This window comes from Pithys albifrons, chromosome 6, assembly GCF_047495875.1.
Source record: "Pithys albifrons albifrons isolate INPA30051 chromosome 6, PitAlb_v1, whole genome shotgun sequence".
Lineage (NCBI taxonomy): Eukaryota > Metazoa > Chordata > Aves > Passeriformes > Thamnophilidae > Pithys > Pithys albifrons.
Window position 1 is genome coordinate 27,796,560 of NC_092463.1, and position 18,901 is coordinate 27,815,460.

An 18,901-nucleotide genomic window follows, 5' to 3' on the forward strand; every position below is an offset into this window, starting at 1 on the left:
CATTATAAAAATTCACATTGATTGGCATCCCCACTTTCAATTTAAAATAATGAGATAATGTCAACATCCTCTAATTTTAAAAGTGGACAATTCTAAATCTTACTTCTACCATTGAAAAAGTATTAATATAGGGTTTTCCAGAAAATCTGGACATCAGTATGTGTTATTATCATCACATATACTAAACAACAAAATACCTTCTCTCAGCAAACATTTTGGTTAATTGATGCATGTTAATGACTTAACGTACAACATTTTTTTTCATCATAATGAAAAGTATTTATATCATGACATCATTATATCCAGTAAACATTTGTGTTTGAGTCAGATTAGGATATAGAATAGACGAGACTGTAATAGGTAACATCTGTGCTGGAATCTGATAGTTACTTGAATATTTCTCCAGAGACCACTAGTAGAGTACATTAGCTCATTTTCAAAAGCTTGTATTAACATATTTTAATGTAGGAGCAATATGGAGTGAGAAGAGAATGAAATAATGATTTTATTTTGCCAAAGTGCATGTATTCATGGATTGCTGAGGTCTAAAGCAGAAATTCTGGAATAAGTACATATTTCAAAAGTGTAGATATTCATATGAGAATGAGATTTTGCTGTGGTTTTATTTTTAGAACTAAAATAAACTGTGAATTATAAAAGACCCATTTTTTTTCTCATCTTGAAGCTCCAATTCACTTTTCACAGGCGAATGTTCACCTTTCTTCTCCTGAGACTCCTGACTGCTTAACAATCCAAATGCCTATTTTAGGACAACCTTAAGACCTCCATAGCATTGCAGATGCTCCTCTATTCTTATATGCACAGGCCCATGGAATTACACTGCCCTTCTATGTCCAAATACATTACTCAGAACTAATGAATGCACCTCTCCCTTTGGAAGGAGAGCACTCCCTTGGAGGAAATGTCACGGGTTGCAGAATTTTTGCTCAGTGTGTCCTTACTGCATTGCTTTGAAGAAATTCAAGCTGATTTAAAAAGCTGTTCAGATTGACCCTTGAATTAAGGGGAGGGTTTAGATACTCCATACATTGTTCAAAATTCCTTTCCAAAGGCCCCAAATGAGTTTATCAGATAACACGTGCCTTTTCTCTTTTCTTTTCTACTTTTTTTTCTTCTTTGCCATTTTTTGTTTAATTTGTTTCTCCCAAGCCCAGAAGGAATATTATCCAGTGTTGGTGTCTTCTACCACTCTAAGAAATACTCAAGTCCCTTTATCACAAGAGCAGTAATTTCAGTAATTTTGATTAGTATCCTTTCCTGGCTCTTCTAGAAAGAAGCTTAAAAGGGTCCAGTACGCTGTCTGCAACATTTATTATTTATTCATTTATCCTGATAAATTATGCAAGCCAGATCCTCCATTATCACTGGGGTTACCTGTTAAGTCTTCTCCAGCTTCTGGCTGCTTTCATTCCCTTGATACAGAGATAACAGCAGACTAACCAAACAATTCTCACTTCTCTACTCAGAAACAGATGGGATTTTCTTATTGTTTCTCAATTTTTTCTGTTTTTCATTAGCTCCAAATTCTTTCATCCTCTTATTCTATTCTAATCAGCAGCCTTCTGACTTAAGTTGATCTCTCAAATAATGATCAGCTTTCTTTAGAAGGCAACTGAATCTCCAATAAAATACATATGCTCTTCCTCTGTCTGTACTATGTCTCCTCTGGCACCCAAGCAGACAATTAGAGGGCAGTTTGCATAAATACGGCCTATATAAACAGACTTGTTTACCTAATTCTAACAGAAGAAAGAAAATCAATTTAATTTCATTGCATCTGCACAGGCTGAACAATATCCAGCATGAGAGGCAGAATATTTTTCTATTAGTCTGAATGGCAGAGTTTAAATCCAACTAATTTTTAAGGATCACTGTGTCACCTTGCCATTATTTTCTTTTTATTTTTTTTTAATTATCAGCACAGATTAGCAAAATTTTAAAGGCATAAAATTTAACTTTGAAGTTGCAGTATTACCTACAATTACACTAGATCATAATTGAAAAACAGATTAAAAATGTTGGGGTTTAATGTTTTTTCTAAGGTTTCTGTTGAAAACAGATTATCTAAATTTTAATAAACCAAAATAGTCCCTGGAAATACTCAGGTACTTGAAGTTAAAAACATATAAGAGTCTACAAAGGCTCAACAAATACATTTAGTATAAAATATTTGTAATACTAAAAATAGTTTCAGAACTAACAATTATATATAACTAGCAGTAAACCAATGAATTAATATGTTTATTGAGAAATGTTATAAGCAAATAGGACAGTAGTTTTTTCCATTAGGAGCTTAAAGTTGGGCCTTCAGGAATGTGTTCTTAACAGACTTCAATGACCAGAGCAGAATAAGAATTAGGACAGAAGGCAGGCAACAGCACAGTCCTGCATCACCTTGCTAAGTTCCATTTAGCCTGTAGATATTGAAATATCACAGGTACACCTCTGTTACTCATTTCAGTGAAAATATTCAGCTGATTTTCTGAGCTCAGACTGCCCTAAGTCCTGACAAGTAACTTAGCACTGAATTTCTAAACCTAACTACTAACTACAAAGTTAACATTTACTTGACCATCACTTTCATGCTGTAAGACACTGACCTGGTAGGGAAGTGAAGAGCAGATCCAGTGCCTCCAGGACTGCACTCTATATAGAAGGGAGCATTAGCCTCTGTTTATGTTTGAGAACATAGAGCAAGGGATTAGGACAACTTTTAAATGATGTGGGAAAAGTGGCTTTGCTTCTGTTTGGCAGAAGAGAATTTAACCTAACATTTACAAAACCCAGATGACTTTTACAATCATGGCTGTACTGTAGTAAAGCATATTAAAATGTAGTAAACAAGTCACCTCTCTGTCCATAAAAATTCAATCTGATCAAGGCTGTAGAATTGCCATACAAGCTGGAAGGTTTCTAAACAATGTTTGACCAGATAGAACTTCAGAAACATGGATTTACTTCTGGTATTCCATGTTTTCCATTCTGACTTTTTTCCAAATCAAGAAATATGCTCAGGTCACAGAGGAAAATTGAAAAATTTAAAAAATGTAGGCACACTAAACTGTTCAATTAATTAGAAAAGCTAACAAACCCACCTGTTTCACTGCATCACATCAGTATTTGCTGTGCACGGTCTCTCCTCCTAGCTACAGAAAATCTAAAATAGTTCTCAAAGTCTGAAAATCATACTTCAGAGTTAAAATATTATTTTGTACAGGTAGGCCTTAAATATTAATTTTTGTTATCTGAATTACCTATCAGTCATTTTTAAACTAATTTTATTTCTGTGCAAATTAATTTCTTAGTATAGGATTGTTAATAGTGCCAAAAAAATAATTACCATATTACTGGCTCTCAAACTATTTGCTCCACCTGAGACTCACAACATATAACAAAAGTTGTACAAATTTATGTCCCACACCTTGATGATTCTCAGACATGAATAGAATAAATATGTCTTTGTCTCCTTTGAGCTACAGGTTAGAGTTTACAGTCAAATTTCTGCTTCTTAGACACTCATACTACTTGTCAGAGAAATTTGTGAGAAGAAAGAATAGACCTGCTTCTAATGGTACAAAAAGACATGTGGCAGATGAAGTATTTATTCAATAAAGGGCTACTGAATTCAAGAGGAAGGGATGAGAAAGATATCTACTGTACCCTGGTTCTACATTTTTTTCAAAATGCTCATAACAGAATGAGAAAAGGGATAACTTGTATCTTACTGCAGATATATTAGAAACTGACACCCTTCAATAACTTGGTTTGATTATTTCTCTCCCTCTTCTCTTATCTGGGATTTAAATTCAAGGAAAAAAGCAACTAAAACTTCTTTGTCCCCCAAAAATGTGGAAACAGAGATAGTGAAAGGATAATGGTTGCATGATACTTGATCTATATTCAAAGTTCATCAAAATCCTGTGGTAGGAGTCAGAAGGAAAGATGAAAGATCCAGTCAAGAAATGTTTGAGGCTGACCCAGATATACTGGAAAAAGATGACTGAAGCTTCTCTACTTGGAAAGAGAGAAAACACCAGTGGTCTGCAAAGATCTGAAGACATTGTCATAGCATAAAATGTGTTTGTTTCTATATCAATATATAATAAGTGGTTCAGATATTTAACTCACAAAACAATGGCGAAATGCTTTACTCCAAAGTAAGTTAGAAATTAACAGACATCTCAGATACAAAGATTATACTAGATCATCCAAAATGACATTTTTTCAAAAAGATAGAAAGCAGTAAACAATTAATTGAAACACTAGGCCCTTCCGTGAGAGAGTTAAGGGACATAAAGCAAAACAACAGGAGTCGAATCCAAGTTATACCTCAGAAGGACTCCAAGAAAGATTTTGCTGTAAAAGCAAGCGTATTTTATTATGCTTTATGAAAGCATCTCATCAGGTTAAGATCATATAAGGACAAATAGAGCACTTCCACCTTTGCTGGTAGCAAAACCATAATTTTTTAATCTCTTTTACACTATTTACAATTGGTAACAGCTACACAGAATGTGTTAGAGAGATGAAAAAGTATCTTAGCACAGCGTGAGTTAAGAGTGATGCCAGAGAAATGACTAATATAGGGCATTCTGGAATTCGGAAAGTTATGATTCATGTGATTATCCTCCTGAAGCACTCATGTGAGGCTGAGCTTTCCAGGAAATTTCTCCAGGGACAATACAAGTCTCCCACTCGTGCTGTGCAGCCAGTTCTGAGAAAGGGCATTGCAAAAGTGAGAGAAACAAGTATTTTCAAAGGATCAGTGGTCTTTACTAATGACCTAAGTCATGTAGCATGAAAAGAGACTGGTAGCAAACACCAAAATCCCCAGGGAATAAGCCACAAAAAAGAAACAATGCTCTTGATTACAGAAAGAGCAGAAGCACAGACAGATCTGTAACAAGGACACAAGGCAAATTTTCACAAGAGAAAGAGATGATCTGTGTGCTAGGCAATTTTTCCAAAGAGTAATATAAAAAGTCTGCTATGACCTGGATCCTCAAGCCAACTGACAGCCAGAGGAAGGAAATCAAGTTTAAACATCCAAAACAAATAGAAAGCTGTGTGAAAATGGAATCAGATCTCTCCTGCCTGAGGAAAACAAACTATGAGAAAATAAAAAAATTGTTTGCCTTAATGCTATGTTTGCATTTTGAAAATTATATTCAGCAACTACTATGATAAATTTTCATCCTGAGTCTGTATCATTAATTTTTCTAATTTTGATTGACAAAGGAATAAAGAGAAGGCTCCTTAAATTTGCACATGAAACCAATGTGAATACTTGGAGGAGACACTTGAGAAATGGGATAAAAGAAAGAAAAAGTGTAATAATGGACAAATGTGAGATCCTACATGTAAAATATCACAGATAAAATGAATAATAGAGAGGTGAAAAAAACCCATATTGCAGGAAAAGAGTTTGGGAATTACAGTGAATTCCAAGCTGAACATGAATCAACCATCTCCTGCTCTTGTGGAAAAAAGAAAATACTAAATTGGTATGCATTGTTTGAAAGACATGAGAAAAACTTTTTCCAGTCTACTCAGCAATGGTGACACTTCACATTGAGCCCAGTGTCAGGACTGGGCACAACAGTTCCAGAAGGACACAGACCATTTGGAAGTAGACCAGCCAGAAAAATTATCAGAGCACAGAAGAAATAAAAATTCTATCTATATACGATGTTGTGGTAGGGCTTTTGTTTGGTTTGGGTTTTTTTACCTTAGTTGATTTTCATTAAGTCATATAATGCAAAACCAGTTAAAAATATATCTAAAGTCTGCATAAAGTAATTCCACAACTCTTGTTTTTTACAGTCCTATTTCTTTTTGCCTGTATGCAGATTTACAGGTAAGCAGATTACAGAAGTTCTGTATTACCAATGTGTTTGCTACACATTAGTAGCAAAGTACCAAAAAATCTTGCTGTTTTTTTTAGTCCTATTTCAGATCTTTTTGAAAGCTTTTTCTTTTTATGGTACTTTGTGCGGGAAACAAAAATGAAATGTATGAAATATTTTTAAAATATCTTCAAATACAAGTCATTATCATGCATGTGTAAGCACACAGGAAAAGAACACTTTCCTGAGTGTCTAGCCTCAATGACAGAATCCCCACAGGTGACAGGCCAGGGAATTGAAGATAATTTAGATCCTTTCATCCTTTTTTACAATTGCATTAACCAGATTTCTTCCTAGTCCCAAACAATCTCAACTGCTACAGCATTTGCTTGCATAGATAAAATCGTTAGGAAAGTACTTTATGAACTACCATTCAACCTTGCAACTTGACAAATAAACTCTAAAAAGAAGAACAAACACTGGCCTCAATTTGGAAATAAAACCTTTTAGTGGACATAGGAGGATGAGTTATATATACAGAATATTCTCATTTCATAAGCAGGCACAAATCAGTTCTGCTTGTGCTCTGAGACAGCCCAAAGCTGTGCAAACACCACCCACGAGCTCCAGGGATCATCAGTGTCAGCTCAGTGCTGTGCTAATACAGCCAAAAGCAATTACAGATCAGAACCAGCACCAAGTCCAGCAAGATTCCTCATGTCTGTCTGTAGAAATACCTTTTCAGTGCATCTGCTAAAAACCTACTGCACTTTGTGGCTTTAGGCCTTTTTGCATCAAAGGCTGGCAATAACTATGCCAAATTTTTTAGGAAAATGGTGGGGCCATAGAAAAATCCAGATTAGCTCTCTGGTTAGGAGTGATTATGGCGCAATCACTCTGGTTAGTGCTAGTATACAGAGTTGTATTTTAAGACAGCTCACAGCTCCAGTCTTAAAATAAACTCCAATAAAATACCACTGCGCTGAGTAGGAAGGAAGACTATGTTCACATGAAGAGGCCTCAGAATGCAGCTCTGAAGACAGCTCAGCCCGGAGAGATAACATTGGTGCTATTTTTGGAGACAGTATGCTGCCTTCAAAAGCACACTTCATCTGCTGCAGCAAAGCAAGCCATGCAAAGGAACATGCACTTACAGTCCCTGATACTGTTTGAACTTTGCCTTGAATTTCCTTAAAAACTTTAAAGATTTAGCCATAATAAATTAAATCTGGGGCCACCATAGAGATAGTTGTACAAAGATACTTGTACTCAGTTGTCACACATACTTTAGGGGGACAAATTCCAGTCTTGGTCATGCATTGTCTTACTGGAAAATGAAAGGAAAAAATGTTGATTTACTGATTGTAACTGTTCAAATCTTACCATTTCATAATTCTTACCAAGACTCAGGTCTGGAAAAAAAATCCTAAGAATTTACAATTTTGTATGCCGTTCCTCCTGAGTTCAATCTTCAATATAATCTTCACATGACTGAAAGGCCAGAAATCAAACCACCTGTGCCCTCTAATACATCCAAAACTTGTGTCATTTTCAAATAAGCAGCCTTGTTTATTGGAATTTTATTGGAATTGTGTTTGGGAGTTTTAGATACAGAAGCCCATTAAAATCGATGTATTTCTGGCCACTTGTGAGATGTCCAATCAGGCTACTGCTAATGTGGTATTGTCTGCTCTTGGAGTGTGTACCTCTTCATGAGTATGGATATGCGTGCTGAATTAAGTGATGAGGAAATAATGTTGAAAAAAATCTGACAATTAAATGGTTTTTATAATTTCCCTGAAAAGGATGAATTAACTTTTTAACACAGGCTGTCAGACATGCTTCAGTAGTTATGAAAAGCTCCTTTGTCGAATTTACTACTAGCAGAGTTGAATGAACCACCTTTGCAGACAAGTCTACAATATAAAATTCATCGTACCTTCAGCTGTACTAGATGCACATCCACATGCTTGCTATCCGAGTCCTGCTGGACAGAGTAGGTCAGATCCCTGACTCTTTCAGAAGTCATTCGAAGCCAGGTTTCAATTTCTGGCAAGTGGAGAACAATCTTCCAATCAGCCCCAGTGTGTAGAGGAGGAGGCTTTTCATACTGCTGGCCAGAATCAAGCTCCTTCATGACATCCTCTTCCCCATCTTGTTCCACTGTAGGAGTCATGTTTATAAGCATGGGAGATGCATCAGATGGCATTGGATCCAGTTCTTGTGTTCTCATGGGAGAAAATGCTACATCCATGGCTAACATGAGAAAGTCTAAACCATACCTCTTTCAAAAATAGCTGCAAAGATAAAAAGAAAAGAGACTGCTGTTACAAGACCAAATTTAGCAACAAAAATATTCACAAGACAAGGAGTCAATGATAATGTCTGAGAGGTATTGTACTTCTAAAGAAATTCTTCACCCTACAAATCCATACGAGAAGTTCAAGACTGGATAGGTTTTTCAAATTAACTATGTTTGAACAAACAAATCTTTCTATGGGAAAAATAACAAATACTAAATTTCTCTCATTGTAGATAATCCCCTTGGGAATTACAGTTTTCTTTAATGAAAGAAAGGTTCTGGTTTTCCTTGACCGCAATTATCAATAAATGAGCATTGACAAAGTCAGCATAACTTTACTGAACTCTACACATTAATACAGGACTGGTATTTGTAAACTAGTGCATATTAGAACATATTCCTTGGCCTGAAATTTATGACTAAACACAGAATATCTCAAGGTTTATTAAAATTTCCAAAGTATCCACTTGACTATCGATCACATACAGCTAAAAATTTGAAGGCAAACTTGAAGCAACTATTGAGGACACTTGGTTAATTTACTGATTTTCACTGAAGTTTAAATTCTTATATTTTTGTTAGCTTAAGAACTGTTGTGATAAGCAACGACTCTCACAAAACACAGAGATAAGAATTCCCAATGTCAAAATACGTACGTAAAATTAAAACATCATTTTACAAAGTGGCTTTATAAAAGTCCAAAAGCTGTGTCATCAATATAAGCTTACGAAGTACACTGGAAAAAGTAAATAAGTAAAACATTTTACTTTGTACCTCTTTCTCTCTACGTCCAGCTAAATGTAATACAATAGGCTGCCATAAACCCTATGCAGGAGAAGAGAAAAAATAAAACCAAACAGAAACCAAAACCAACAAAAAACCACAAACAAAGAAACACAAAATTCACTTTAAAAAAATGCCATAAGGTTGCAGAAAGACTAGTGTCTTTCACTATTAAATCAACTCACTGTGCCTACTGAATTATACTCCTAAATATTTCAAGTAGAGTCACAGCATCCAGAGACTACTCCTGCAGGCAGCAACAGTACCAAAGAAGAACCCAAACACAATTCTACTTATCATAGCCAGGAAAGACAGAAAATTTATCTTTAACTTCATTTTATTTCCTACCCTGCCACGACTTAGGAAATTATCTTTTGCACATCTATCACCCTCACAAAACATATTTAGAACTGCTATTAAACTGATAATAAATATTACTTTGGCACTTCAGAACAAATTTTCTATCAGTGCAATCCAGAAAAGGGAGTGAAAGAAGATTCCAAACATTCTCAGTCCCTGCTGCACAATTTCTAATTTTTTTTAGATCAAATTTTGAAAAATTCAGAATTAAATAGTGTTAAATAAAAAGTTCTTTGGCAAGACTGGAGTATTTTTCAGTTCATCTCTTCATTGCCCGTTTTTCACCTTAAACTCTGTTGCTGTAAATACTCTCTTAGATGATCACTCAGTTTAAAAACGTTTTGTCTTAGACACTGCTGATCATGGGCCCAGTTTTAAAGCAAAGAAAACAACTGTTCTAAAAGCCAAAACTCTCTTAGTATTTTAAGCTTATTCTTTACATTATTTCTTCCTGAAAATGAAATTCTGGTGAAGCACATGTGGTCCTTAGCTCTGCATGTTTATTGTCAAACATGCCTATCAGCAAAACAGTTGGTCCTGATTCACCAAATGATACAGAAACACAGGCAGGACACCAATTGCTTCATAGTTTTTTCACAAAAAATCCCTGGCACTCGTAGAAGAGTTTTTCAATGTGATTCAGCTCCACTAAGGACATTAAAGCAATTAGCAAACAGAAATTAAAACATGCTCTTACATAAGCAAACAAAAGCTACTCATGCTGCATGCAGAGTGCAGTTCCAGCTTTGATACACTGAGTTTGCAATTAGCAGCCATTAGGAACCTGCTGACCTGCTTTTTGTTACGATGTGCTTGACACTTTTAACAGTGGCTCTCCAGCATTACAGCTAATGCCTCTTTAATCCTAGTTGTTGCTTTTAAAGTCAAGTCCTTCAAAATCCTTTCCTTTCTGCCAGATCACAAGAAGTTGCAACACTTCAGTTAAGAATATGTGAAGAATTTTTAAAATAGATCATTGTTTTCACATTCTTCAAAACTGAAAATAAAAAATCCTATAAGGGTAATAAAACACACTGTGGATAGTAATTAGCAAGGTCTGGGAAAGCTTTAAAAAGCTCACAAATGCTTGAAAGGAGAAAGTTGCAGCTAGATATGACTGAATCCAAACACCAGGACACAGATTCTTTAAACAGCTTCTTGGCAGAATAAAAAGGCATCAGAATCCAACTATGCTGCGAAAAAGAAGGACTGAAAGGTTCTCCTGCGCACTCCAGTAGAACCCTCCCTCCCGCAGCGCGGTCACAGAACAGCTCCCAAAGTCACCGGGGAAAGCGAAAGCTCCACCTCCCTGTCCGTCCCGCGGCTCCTCCGCGGCTGGAGCAAAGCGACACCATTCCCTGTCACGCCTGCGCCGACAAAGCGCTGGGAGTGTGACCTGCAGTCACCCTGATGGGCTGGATATGGAAGGCAAAAAGGAAAATCCCCGGTGCAGGGGGGGTTTACAAAATTCTGATGTTGAAGTACTAAATAGCAAACACCAAGGCCCAAAGTTTGGAGTTACAGAACTTGCCAAAATACTTTTGATTAGAAGTAGGTTCTGCTGTTCAGATTACTGACCACATGCAAGCCTTGCGGAGGTTTGCATTTGTAGTTTTGTTCAGCCACTTGCTACTGAAGATGACCCGATTGTCTGTTCTCCACCCTGTTCTCATATGGGCACTTGCATCCATTGTCCTCTAGCTACATCCTTTCTCCTCAATATTTAGGACAGTAATTTCATACTGAAACATGGAAGGTGGAAACAGCAATATAGAGCATGAATATTCTCATCACTTCCAGTATTTGCATAATGCACCATAAGTGATGTATGAAGAATTTTAGCAAAACTAATTTTAATTTCAAATTTGAAAAATATCATCTAGCAGATTGAAACATTTGTTAAAAAATATAGGAATGGATGATCAAGTTAAACAATACTTTGAGGTCCTACACTAGTATTTTAAGTGACTGATTTGAATACCTTAGATTTTGTCATATTTCTGGAGTATTTTGTTTTTCCAGATTTTGTGAGATGTACAAATAGTGAATTGTAAACCACTAAGTATTAGAGCACATATTAAAACTGAATAAATTTTTTAAAGGTGCTTTTTATACTTTGCAAAAACAAATTTTGAAGAGGTAAAGAAGTGATTCATTCATTTCCTTCTATGCAGGACCTCTATCACTGCTAAAGTTCTTTATAAAAACCTGAAAGCTGTCCTCAGCCTTTTTTTCTACATCACAAAGTCCTGCTGACATCAATGGCAGTTTTAGGTGGACAAGTCATCATACATCAGACACCCCCTTTCTTCTAAACCAGATCTTTTCCGTACCCAGAATAGCTGTACAAACTAGATTTTAAACTTGCAGATGAACTGATGAAAATACAGGGTCAAATGGCCTGATCAATAAAAAGTTCACCTCTCAATATTTTCAGGTCATAACCTTATTTTCATCATCACAATCAGAGTGAGAGTTATGATACCATCATTTTTTTTTTAAATACACCTCAAATTATTTGTTTCTGTCACTTCAAAAGCCACTGTTTCAGTCTGCTGAAAGTACAACATGGCTACCAGCTTGTACTACTTCTGGTGTGAGGAAAAAAATAGATGAATGGAGCATATTTTTTTGCCTTGTGTTAAATCTTTACATACAGTCCTATATTGTTGTGGAAACTTATATGAAAGGTGGGAGACCTTGTGTAAGCACATGCACACATATGCTTTCTATCTACATCTCTGGCAAGTGCACTCTGCCTAACAGATGGCTGATGACCTTCCATTAATCACACAGACAATCTCACTTTCCCCTGCTTTTCTGCTCAATCAGATGTAACACTTTTATGCAAAACACAGAATGTATGTGTCAACCACAGTGCAGTTTATCAATCACCACAAGCCTTGAAAGACTTCACTCACTCATTCTGCTCCCCAGTTGTTTGCATTTTCCTTGATTATAAAGCGCAGGCCTCATTTACTCTGTCAGTGATCAGATCATCCACATTTTCCTCCAATAGCAGTTAGTGCCTGTCAAACAAGGAATCATCAAGCATTTTAAGCCACAGAATAGACCAATCACTGATCATTGGTGCAGACACTGAGTTGAATGTTAATAAGCTCTAATTTCCCTTACTGTCACATACTGTTAAAATCAGTCATAAGCACTATAAAGCCACCTGTCTGTCAAGTAAACAATTCATTTCACTCTCAAAAATGCCACAATAAACCCCAGAGGAACTCCATCACTAAGTACTTACATTTGCTTGCTGACTTTGAAATCTAATGATGTAAATGTTAACATCAGATTTAATGAGTTCATTGATGTTGAATTTTCTTGAATAGATATAGTGAAAATTAATGTCTCACACAGCCAAGTTATATCACAATGTCTTTTCCATTTCAGTAGTCTCAGGAATTCTCTGCTAAGTTATTAAGCTCATTACATCTTTCCTTGAAAATGTAATTTACTGTATCAATTGCAAAGATAAACTGTGTCAGTACACCACAAAACAGAAATCTATGCCAATAACTACATATAGAACAACTTAAATATAATAACACAGTGACACTATCCACACTACACTAAACCTGTTGCTGATTTCCTACGTGATTTAAGAAACAAAACAATTCCAAAAATCTAAATTCTAATAGAGACAATTTAGGTTTTTCTCTTGGTATCATTCCCTGTGAGCACATTTCAAAAATACCTCCTTTGCAATTATCCTGTTATTACATCAAAAATTCTGAACAAACTAGAGAAATTTTCATTTAGGACTGCTGGGCCTCCTGTTTCATATGTGAGACTCTCAGTAGTTATATCTGGTAGGGAATATAATCATGCTTCAACTCCTGCAGGATATGGACCAAAGAGCCTTGCATAGTAATGCCTGTATTAAGCCTGATCACTAATGTGAATCATGATTAAAATTTTTAATATGACTGATTTAAAGTCCATTAAAAAAGTCTACCCCCAAGGCACTAATGGCAGCAAAGCCAGACTGACTATCAGTGATTAACTGTGGAAATTCCACCATGGATATTTGACTTCCTGATTATGTCTGTAAATCAGAATTTAAGACACTGCAATGCTCTGACATGTTCTTTGCTATCTGCTATTCCTCTTTCATAATACAAGGTGAAGGAAAACCAAGACCCAATGTGAAAAGCTAAAGGAATCTAAATATCCATGGTACAAGAAGGAAGGTCCTTGAATGGACAAATAATTGAGTAAAAAACTGGAAACAGTAAACAATGGAGATCGCAAGCAGAGTTTCACAGAAAACTTTGCGAAGCACTGTGTTTCTCAGTAAATTGATGATCTGAAAATGGGTGAAAAATCAGTGGAAAATATCTGCAGAAGTTATTGAAATACTTGGGACAAATTTAAACTGTGAGTAAATGCAAGACCTTAGAAGACAAAATAAAACTGAGTAATAAAATATCAGATTAAATTTAATACAGACAAATAGTAAGTTATGTGTATGAAAAAATTAAAAAACCAGTCCTACTTGCATGCATAGGATAGTTTCCAACATGAATGCTACTCCTCAAGAGAATTGTCTTGGAAGGAAAACTGTCCAAGTCCCATAAAAACTATTGACTTGATTCTCAATAGCAGACAAAAAGAAAATTAAATTTTATAAACATTTAGCAAAGGAATAGGAAATAATGTGGAAAAGAAACCTCATTACATCATTATATAAATCCATGGCATAGATCCAGCATAGTGGCCCACTCATTACAAAGGGAATACAGTGGAGCTGGATAAGGATCCAAAAAAAGTCAATTTGAAGGACAAACAAATATCTAAGCACTTCTGTTCAAATGGAAACTGAGCACACAAAACTCAGTCTTGGGGAAAAAAATGAACTTTAAGACCATCCAGAAATTTTAAATATTGCTGTTTTCACAACCTGGACTTCTTCATTCTTCAAAAGAATCCCAACCTCGTATCAATGAAAGCAGCCAATATATTTCCTATATGTTCTTTAAAGTGGTAGACCACAATTCCTTGCAGGATCTCAGTTATTTGCCCAACCACCTTATATACTGAAAAGGGTGCTACAGTCATCCTACTTGCCATGATTTTTGCAGGCAGTTCTCCAGAGGGGGTCCTGAAAGATCCAAGCGGTACTCCCTTCAGGCATTCCTTTCAGAAACTCAGCAAAAAACCTTATAAACATCTTCCTTTCAAAGAAAACTTAAATGAACATTGCAAAACAGTGCTGAACTCATCTCTCTCAAGCCCTCAGTTTATTTAGTGCCTTCAGCTGCCTCAGAAACTCCTAGTCTCTGATCTAAATTAATTTCAGTATTAAAATCTAGAAGTATGATAATCTATATGAATAAAAGCTTTGGTCATAAAACCAGTAGATTCATAATATCAACAATTTGCACCTGAACTATTACATCCAGGAATTTCATAAACTGTGGAAACTGTACAGTATTGCAGCCCTGCAATTAGTCAGTGGATTAATACTGGAACCAAAGTAGAGTTTTCTTTCAGAGAGAGTTCACCACTCAAGAGGTACCAACCTTCCATCTTCACACTAACATCAAGTTTATCTAAAAATGTACCAAATATTTCTAGTCCAGTATTAACTGCAATTATCCTCAAATAAAGAACAGCTGAGGAAAAAAACCAAACTAAAGTAACAACAACAACAAAAAAATGAAATCTTGCCGGAAACAGTGCATAAAGTTTATACACGCCCAGCTCATATAATTTTATGTTCTCACTTATAACAAAGCAGGGAGACTAGCTGGAAATGATCCCATTAGACAACTGCTACACCAGAATAAAATTCTACACTAGAACATGGAAAGACCTTGAAAACAATTGTGTTGTGCCAGACTCATACAGACAGAGGAATGTATTCAGAGTCAAACATATTGTGATGAGTAGTTGTGTTTCCTAGTCTTTTCTGACTCAGTGCAGGTTTGCCCTAAGTGAGAATCAGTGTCTGGGAGATGATACAATATGAAGAGATTAGCATTAAAACGGAAAAGACAAATTAGCTGCTTCACATTAATTCATCAGTACTTCAGCATCCTTTATTAGCTAACTGCTCTACACCACCTTAGGCTTTTGTCATCCTAATTTTCAGTCCAGAATGTCAGCAGCACATAGAAGACACACAGTGGCAACTTTGATGTGCTGATTCTTCAGCATACACATGAATGTTTGTTGGGTTTTTTGATTTGTGTTTTTGTGTAAGTTGTTTTTTTTTTTAATTATTGTACTCAGAGTGGTTTTGTTTCACCATCACCCATCTTTTAAATACAATCCAAAAAATTCCTTTCTCATTTCATTGTAGCTCACAAATTTTGGGAGAAAACTGTATGAAAACAGTATCAAAGGCATCTCTAAACAAGATTCAAACACATTTCTAACTTCATTTTGCATCTGAACTCTAGTCAAAATTTAAAAATATTTGTATTGTAGAACTTTTTTTATTAAATTCAAAATCAGTTTCAAGAACATTGATAGTGGACAAGAAAATTTTCAGTACCAAATGCCTTCAAATTTTCATTGCCTACACTTTTATGAGTACACAAGTACATAATATTTAGTAGTAATTGTTGCAAACTGCATCTCCTGAGATAAGTAACTCTGATTCTGATCTCTCTTTGATTATTGTTTAAATAGGATCAATTTCATGAAAGTAAATAAACAAATAAGAAAGTAGGATTTCAAGGGCTCATCAGCTGAATGAGTAAAATTAAGACATAAATGTTTTTATGCTTTCAAGTCATTCTCAGCTAAAACTGCTTTATTTTGCTATGAACTTGATCAGACACACAAAAATCAAGTTAAGCTAGAAGACAAATCCAAATTTTGATGGTTCTGAAACTTCAGGGTATAAAATTATTACTTCAAAACTTTAGCTATAAGATGCTAACATAGTATTTGTAATATTAGTAGTTCAGAATTAACACTGATGCTTTGGGTAGCTCTGTACAAATGTCACACACTATACATGCTCCAGGAGAGAAACTATAGTTCTGACATGTGTTGCTCAAAGCACAATCCCTGAAGGAAAAAATAATTAAGGAAGCACCTTTGTTCGCCTAGGACAACATTTTACAATGGAAGGATACAACTAGCTTAACAGAAGCAACAACGAGAGAAAAGAAAGAAAGAGAGAAAAGAAAGAAGAGGGAAGGAGAGAAGGAAGGAAGGAAGGAAGGAAAGCAAGGAAGGGAAGGAAGGAAGCAAGCAAGCAAGCTGATGAAATCCCCCAAACTGCAAATTGAAATGAGTACAAATTTTGCTTTTAAGATGAACTATACCTGTCGTAACATGTTTTTAAGAGCTCTACTTCCTAAAGGCAAGCAGAGACAGGAAAAGTCAGTACCATTCGGCATCATCTATAAAATTGTAGGGTATAATTTCATTGTTTGTATATGTCATCTTGTTAGCACAGGAGGCCCCATCCTCTATTCTAATGCTATATTAGGTGGACTAGATGATATTATGGCTGTACTTAAGAAATGGGACAAGAATTCTGGAAGATACGGCTTGAAGCATCAATTCTGTCTGCAAGAAAGTTGGACTGTGGTTGAGCAAGGAGAGGAAAATATAGAGATTTAAAACTTGCAGTTTCACTGTAGGGAATAAGGATTTTTTACTTGTTCTGGATAACATTTTTTCATTGTTCTGCCTTCCTTAATGATTTTGATTCTTAGTCTATGACACTGGGCCTAAGAGTCAGCCCAACAGTGAAATTCTGAAGTGAGACCTTCCAGGTAAGGTGGTATAGAGATCACCTTACAATACTCCAAAAGGACCATCTCAAATCTGACCTTGCACAATGGGTCCTGATCAACCTGCACTATAAGAACAGATATCACAGAATTTGACCACCCACACAGTAGGCTGCAACTTGATTTTTATACTCATCTGTAGGCTAGAAAAGAAGATAAAGATATCAATCTCCAGCTGCAGAATCCACTTGTATGTGAGAATAAACAGGTTTGGATATTTCTGATTCAGATCCTTGAACCCCTACCACTGAGAAAGCATTGTATTTGTTGTCTGCCCCCTTATGACTGTACTTGTGTACAATGAGAATCTTCTAGTAGTTATGGTTGTTAATTTTGGTTTATTATTTTTAACCTGATGTAAAAACGTACGTGGAGCACCACATCTGAGACTTCTCTGAGTGCTTTCAAGCACAGAGGATTCACCTAGAAATGTGACTAGCAGTTTATATTTTACTTTTGCAGGGCCATAAACAATTATAGCAGCCCAAAGAGGATCTTACCATGCAACTTTCTTCATAAGAGTAGCCCGAGAATGACTGATCATACCCTGTTTGCTGCCACCAGCAGGCAGTAAGATGTTTGCACCAGCACATTTTGTGACTCAACAAGATGCAAACTCCTCATTCTCCATACATCCATGGCATACACTTTTCCTGAGTCCAACATGTAATTTTCTTATTCTTTTCAGATCTGTACAGAACAATTTAATAATATGGACCAATAAGCAGAGATGCCATAAAACAGTCCACAGGAGGCCCATTATTTGCTATGCTAATTACACATTAGATCAAGCACTTACAAAAACAGTAGGATCCAAATAGTTTCTAAAAACTGAAACAATGATATAAATGGGACTTTTTCTTTGGTTAAATTTCAAGTCAGTATATATAATTACAGGTATTTCCAGTTCAGAGACTTTTTCATCCTGCTGCCAATTAGATGCACAGTACATGAAAAAAGAAGAGTATAAATGGGCAGAATGGAGAAATATTCACTTATCCAGACCAATTGTTTCCCATGTTATTCTTCAGTTTTATTTTATATTTTCTTACTCTGTTTGATCTTAAAATTTTAATTTAAAAATATTTTTATTACAATGGAATAATATCTAGATCAAAAAAGACACTTCTATCACTTTTTTGAACATATTGCTACAAGTCAATCATATGTCTTCAGTTTATATCTTTCTTTACCAATAATAATTTTTACTAAGCAAAAGCAAGCTACATAGACAGAATTTGTTCAGGCAGCTGTGTAAACACACAATTGTGAACTATATGCATGTAGGAATGTGCCTGATATTTTATTCTTCCAGAAAAATATTATTATGAAAAAATACTAAAACGTGGAAGAGTAATGCATGGTCATTTCAAAACTGTGTGTACTGTACATGCAGATAAATGATAAAGATGTAATTATTGAATTTATAAAAAGTCATGTGGTTCTCTATGTGCTTTCCTAAACTTAAATAGCACATTCTGTACTGAAAAGATTATTCATCCCTTTATTCTCTATGTAGCTTTTAGTCTGGAAATTGAGTTTGAAATTCCATGAGACTTCCTCTCGCAAGATGTCACCACTTTCTCGGTTTGAAATGTTCACAAAATAGAATTTCTTCCATGACACTTGTTCTTTCCAGCACTAACCCAAGAATTTTGGAGGAACATAAAAGACTTTAAAAGCCACTAAAAAGTTCAAAATATGTTAAACTGTTTTCTTAACACTGTATAAAAATTTAATAAATATAAGTCTTTAATTCCTCCTTTCCTAATACATAATTTTTTAAAAAACTAGTAATTTTAAATATTTAATTTTATACT

At 35.4% G+C, this 18,901-nt stretch overlaps 1 protein-coding gene across 3 annotated transcripts in view; it reads right to left on the minus strand.

Moving 5' to 3' along the window:
• Positions 1–18,901, minus strand: part of AKAP6 (A-kinase anchoring protein 6) — a 301,632-nt gene that overhangs the window by 205,375 nt on the left and 77,356 nt on the right. For 2 of the 3 annotated variants that reach the window (XM_071557960.1, XM_071557958.1), the window contains exon 3: positions 7,807–8,164. In XM_071557960.1, the coding sequence (XP_071414061.1) occupies positions 7,807–8,130 (324 nt within the window). In that variant the 5' untranslated portion in view covers positions 8,131–8,164. Of the gene's footprint in view, positions 1–7,806; positions 8,165–12,233; positions 12,342–18,901 lie in introns of all 3 variants that reach the window. The other variant, XM_071557959.1, reaches the window with a different exon arrangement.